Here is a 6,024-nt window from a genome sequence, read left to right as displayed (position 1 = left end):
ACAAAATGGAGTAAAAAGTACAATATCTACCTCTGAAATGTACTGAAGAAGTAGAAAGTAACATAAAATGGAAATACTGACTTCCGTGCAGTACTTGAGTAAATGTACTTAATTACTTCACACCACTGGTCCGTGTATAGAAGCTGAGACGGATGAGGATCATAATGTTTAAATTTCTCCCCACATGTTGGCCACTGGTGGAGCCAAAGTTTACAAAAGCTACTCTACCATGCAAGTCTGAATATGGGTGTGCTGAAAATAGCTAGCATGTGGGATGAGGGACAGGGATGGTCCTTTTGGTAGGGCAGCGGACGTTTGATCTTTCCTGGGAGAGAGAGCGAGACGGTGGTGAGGTGAGGGGCCCTCAAGGGACAGAAGAGAGAGGAAGCTGGTTGAAGGAAACCGCCGGGGACTGCCATGTGAGGGGACGGCCGTTCAGAGACGGTCTGCGGTCAGTGCACGAGGTGGAACAGACAGGAACACAGACGGGAGCGCTGCCTCTGGTCCACTCCACAAGCCACACTCCAAAATTATCTGTTGCACTCAAAGGAATATTTTTCACTTTGATATATTTTTGGTTTTTAGCAGGCTCACCTGTCTGTATTTAGTTGTATACTGTATCCATTTGTCTATAGAGAAGCTAACAAAGGAAGGATTGGAAGAACTTGGAGTAGGATGGAGAGTGGTGTGTGTCATTATGGGATACTGTGAGGCACACTAGGGGACAAAATGGGCAGCAAATCCCTCAACAACCTGACCAAGATGGACATGCAGACCAAGAAGCAAAAATAGAAATATTATGTGTAAAACACACCCTTCTTGCGGTGGCCAAAGCTGCAGTACACTGGGTTAAACTGGGTGCAAAGGAAATAAGAGGGTTTGAAAATGGGAGCAGATGTGGGTGTCTAAAAACACCCTGGAGGAGTTTGCAGCAAACTCTTCTACTCTTAAAATTATTCTGGTGTTTTTATGGGGTTTGAAGGAATCCCAACACGTCAACGGTTAGGTGTGTGCTGCAGCTGCTAAAAAACTCTAGACGCCGTAAAAATGTTTGTTTCACACACTATCATTTATGGTGCAAAACCAGCAGCTAACACAACTTAAACCCGAATATTGTGACATAATTATGCTGTGGCTGTTCCTCGAGTTAGTCAGTTGTATCCTAAAAATACTGCAGGGCAACAAGCACGTCTCAATTTGTCTCTTTGCAAATTAAGCTGGTTTAAAGAAAGACAAATGCTTATGATGATCAGATACTTTTTAGGATGTGTTGACTGGGGCCTCAAGGTGTACTTAAGCTATTCTGTCATCTAAAATTAGATTTTTTTTGTGTGAAAATGTATTTATTCTAGAAAAAGTTGCATTCTTCCCTTCCAGAGGCTGTGCAGTATTTTATCTTCTTGCTAATATGATTAATGTAATTGCTCCAATTGATTAGATTTCCTCCACGTGGGAGATGTTATGCCATCTTATGATTCCAAATAGATTCTTTTTTAAATGCTTTTCTATACAGCAATTGTTCACCTCAGACTTTTCCCATAATGCACCACACGAGGGTGCTATAAAGCAAAGAACCAATGTGTTCATTTCTTCCTCCAGAAGCTGATCTCAGTCTCACAACACAATCTCACACCTACTCAGTTAACAGATTAATAAGGGGGGGACATTTGAAGCTAAACATTATGAATAAATGAGCTCAGTGTGCCACTTCATTCCTTTATTCTTCATCAGTGCTCACAGGAACAGAAACTGAACACCTATAACCAGTTTGTGGGCAATGTTACATTCCATATTGAATAAGCCTTATTATATACAAAAAAGATGCGGTTCAAATATTGCACCCAAAACCCTGAATTTGTGTGCTTTCTAGTGTCGATTTTAAGTGGCGTTGTAGTCATCACAGCTTGATGCAAAATTTGCTTAAAACATCTCCCAATTTTATTCAATCTTACAAATGGTGAAAAACAAGAAAAACTTCATTTACAATGGGTAATCTGTTAAAAACTTCAGTCATTTAGGTACATCTCAGTCATAAAACCAGTAATATCAAAGTCTATACAACGTGCATTACTACAGAGTCTTGAAATGGTGGAATCTAAATGGGAAGTGATGAGCACCTACTGTTCTGACAGTTAACTAAATCTACTTCATTCAGGAATGGTTGTGTCCACAGGAGCGTTTGAGTTTAAAAGAGTTGTAAACAACTGTGCACTGCAAAGACAACATTTAAGACTTGGTTCCCTTTAAATATCACAATGTGTCAAATCTTGCAGACACAGCTTTAGCTGCTACATCCAATTGCCCAGCACCAAATACTTTGATAAAATATGTCAAATTCAGCAACGTGTCAACACAGTCATGGTTTCATGTAGAAAAAAACACATTCACGCTCGCATTCGCACTTTCACACTCGCCCCGACGTCACGCATGCAAAGCACCAATGAGCAGTGAGGAAGCAGCACACTCTCCAGTACACCTCCTGTCCGTCACTGCCAAGGACCTTGCAGTCATTATGGATGAGATGGTTGCAGAATAGTAAACAAACACCAACAAAAAAAAGAAACAAAAAAAATCCCTGGTTTTAGACAAGTCCTCGCATTCCTTCAGACGGGCGCCGTCGCCTCCTTCATTCCGGTGTCTGGTTCAGCAGGGTTACTCAGCGGCGGCCTTGGCCTCTGGACTGGCTGCCGTCTCTGGTTCAGTAGGTGAAGCCTCAGCTGGTTTCTCCTCGCCTCCTTCTGCTGCTGCTGCTGGTTCTTCTGCCTTCACCTCCTCCGCAACCTTTGGCTCCTCAGCTTCAGCCGCCTTTGCTCCCTCCTCAGCAGCCTCAGCCGGTTTGGCCTCCTCGGCGGCTGCCTCCTCTGATGCCGCCTTCTCTCCTTCGGCTGGTTCTGCTGCTCCTTCCTCCACCGCTGCCTCTTCGGACTCTTTCTTGGTTTTCTTAAATGAGAAGCCGCTGAGCTTGAAGGAGGGTTTCTTGAAGGAGAAACGCTTCTTCTTCTGCTTGCCGTCCTCGCTGGTGGACGGAGTGCCCTCCTCCGGCTTGGCAGAAGCCTCTCCGTTTGTGGCGGCGGGCTCCTTCTCGCCGTTGGCCTCAGCAACCTCTACTTTCTCGCCTTCTCCTTCTTTTGGCGCCTCCTCAGTAGGAGTGCTGCCGTTGGCCTGAACATCAGCTTTGTTGGCCTCCTCTGCAGCGGGAGAGGCATCCCCGTTGGTCTTGGCGTGGCCATTCTCCTGGAAGGGAAACAGAATTGTATTGAACATGATGCACATCACCGTGCTATTTAAGAAAAAAAAGGATTTTGTAATCATGCATCTGTAGCCTACATATGAACATGTGTGTGCAAGACTACCCCCCCACCCTGCAAAATCTGTCATGCTGTGTAATTTAATCAATGCAACTGGTAACCAATAGGAAAATTGTGCTAAAAACTGCAGCAACATCTGTTACTAGGAGAGTGACGACAGATATGTGGCTTTCAGCAGTAGGCTAGTCGTTAGACTGCAGTACCACCAAGATCCGCCAGGTGGCGATCAGTGTGCAGCCATAGTGGATACAACATAGGAATTTGTGTTTTTTAACCCTTCTTTTAATGACCTGTGTACTCAACCAATGTGTGTTATTTTAATTTTGATACACTTCCCTCATCCAATTTGGTGCTTGTTTTATAATTAGTTGGTTTTGGGGGTTTTGGGGTGTCCAAAAAACGTGGCTTGCTTTCTTGAATCTGGCAACAAAGGCGTGGTATGGTTTTTTAAAATGGCCATGATGCCACAGTGAGAGCGGCCACAAACCCCCCTGCTGCACACATTACAACCAAAACGAATAAAAAAAACCAATGTGTTAGGAAGCTAAAGCACCCAAATAATGTTCATAAAAAAAAAAAAAAAAAATCTGAATTAACAATTCTGCAATAAAATAACATTAGTTGTGCAGCCTAATATCCATATTCAAATGATAAATGAAAAAAAAGATGAATGCAATTTAAAGAAATAAAATAAATTTGAAACAATGTTGCAAAATAGATCCATTTGTAACAAAGCAGTTCCAGTGAACATGGATGGATACATGTGGCCACTTTCTCCTGGATGCCGGTGTGCTATACAGAGAACATGGAGCACGCCATTGACGCAACACATTGCTACAAACGAGACACAAAATTCCGCTCGAAGCAATTAACACTAAATGCACTAATGTACCTGTCCGTTTGTCTTCGCTGCTGCAACAGCTGCACCTTCTGCTGCCTTTTCCACCACAGCTTCCTCTTTTCCAGCGGTTTTGGTGATTTGTGATCCCATGCTCTTTTTTTTGGTGCAACAAAGGAAAACCCAACCGATCAAATGAATGAACAAAGACCGCAAAGCTTTCCTCCCCAAAAAATACAAGTCGAATCAAACCGACACCTTCTTTCCTTCTCCAAACCGAAGCCGAAGAAGTGACCGCAAAAAGGAGGACGTGGTGTGGAGAGCGTGCAAAAAAAATGTGGCTAAAGATGCAAAAAGAAACGCGAATTCTTTCAGTTTTTTTTCCTCGAGCCGTGAGTTTGTAAATGGAGAAATTGGCCCAGCCGCAAATGAGATGCGGAGTACAACGCCCAAGTCCACTGATGAATGGGCACTGAGGCTATGACGACACAGCCAGCCCGGCTCCACCAATCACAAGTGAGGAATCTCAACGAGGAGTAGGGGGGTCATGGACAATAGGAGAGACACAACAACATGGCCAACAACTTGTCTTTATGTCCACTTTAGAGTGCAAAAAACTTGATTTTATATGACTGAAATAACGACTGAGATTTCATAGAGCTTTACTACTGATTTCAAGAAGAGCAATATCACAGAAATATTAAAATAAACAATATGTTTCACCAAAAAAACTACAAAAATGGCTAACATGCCTTTAGATGAGGTTCAGTTATATATATATTTAGAAATATTCATTCTCCCCACTGACGAATATTTTGGCTGCTTTTTATTTCTTAATACAGTGAGAGTCATCTACGAGAGCAATTAATTGTTTTATAATTTTATGGACAATATAATATGCAATGATATATAGCCTTCAACAATAGGAGAGACACAACAACATGGCCAACAACTTGTCTTTATGTCCACTTTAGAGTGCAAAAAACTTGATTTTATTTGACTGAAATAACGACTGAGATTTCATAGAGCTTTACTACTGATTTCAAGAAGAGCAATATCACAGAAATATTAAAATAAACAATATGTTTCACCAAAAAAACTACAAAAATGGCTAACATGCCTTTAGATGAGGTTCAGTTATATATATATTTAGAAATATTCATTCTCCCCACTGATGAATATTTTGGCTGCTTTTTATTTCTTAATACAACGAGAGCAATTAATTGTTTTATAATTGTATGGACAATATAATATGCAATGATATATAGCCTTGAACAATAGGAGAGAGACAACAACATGGCCAATAACTTGTCTTTATGTCCACTATAGAGTGCACAAACTTGATTTTATTTGACTGAGATTTCATAGAGCTTTTACTACTGTTTTCAAGAAGGGAATATCCTAGAAATATTTAATAATCCTATACTACTAAAATAAACAATATGTTTCACAAAAAAATACAAAAATGGCTAACATTTTTTTTTTTTTTTACCTTTAGATGACTTTCAGTTTATATATTTAGAAATATTTATTCTCCCCACTGACGGATATTTTGGCTGCTCTTTTTTATTTCTTAATACAGTGAGAGTCATCTACGAGAGCAATTCATTGTTTTATAATTGTATGTACAATATAATGTGCAATGATATATAGCCTTCAACATTATTAGAGACAATAGGAGAGACACAACAACACGGCCAACAACTTGTCTTTATGTCCACTTCAGAGTGCACAAACTTGATTTTATTTGACTGAAATAACGACTGAGATTTCATAGAGCTTTACTACTGATTTCAAGAAGAGGAATATCCCAGAAATATGTAATAATCCCATACTAAAATAAACACATAAATCACAAAAAGAACTAAAAAAATGGCT

The 6,024-nt window shown here is 40.6% G+C and overlaps 1 protein-coding gene across 1 annotated transcript; it reads right to left on the bottom strand.

Moving 5' to 3' along the window:
• Nucleotides 1-1,790: 1,790 nt before the first annotated feature.
• Nucleotides 1,791-4,628, bottom strand: marcksb (myristoylated alanine-rich protein kinase C substrate b). Its single transcript, XM_037746374.1, has 2 exons — nucleotides 4,201-4,628; nucleotides 1,791-3,234 (listed from the first exon to the last, which is right to left on the bottom strand). The coding sequence occupies exons 1-2, from the start codon at nucleotides 4,297-4,299 to the stop codon at nucleotides 2,653-2,655; spliced, it is 681 nt and encodes a 226-aa protein (XP_037602302.1). The 5' UTR covers nucleotides 4,300-4,628; the 3' UTR covers nucleotides 1,791-2,652.
• Between the last annotated feature and the right edge of the window lie 1,396 nt (nucleotides 4,629-6,024).

This window comes from Sebastes umbrosus, chromosome 16 (assembly GCF_015220745.1).
Source record: "Sebastes umbrosus isolate fSebUmb1 chromosome 16, fSebUmb1.pri, whole genome shotgun sequence".
In the NCBI taxonomy this organism is placed as follows: domain Eukaryota; kingdom Metazoa; phylum Chordata; class Actinopteri; order Perciformes; family Sebastidae; genus Sebastes; species Sebastes umbrosus.
This window is presented reverse-complemented; position numbering and strand designations above follow the sequence as displayed.

Excerpts from the sequence above, each read along its gene's own strand:
- marcksb (XM_037746374.1), bottom strand. The coding sequence starts at position 4,299 with ATGGGATCACAAATCACCAAAACCGCTGGAAAAGAGGAAGCTGTGGTG. Across the intron at positions 3,235-4,200 it reads CAGCGAAGACAAACGGACAG|GAGAATGGCCACGCCAAGAC; the intron begins GTACATTAGTGC and ends TTTCCCTTCCAG.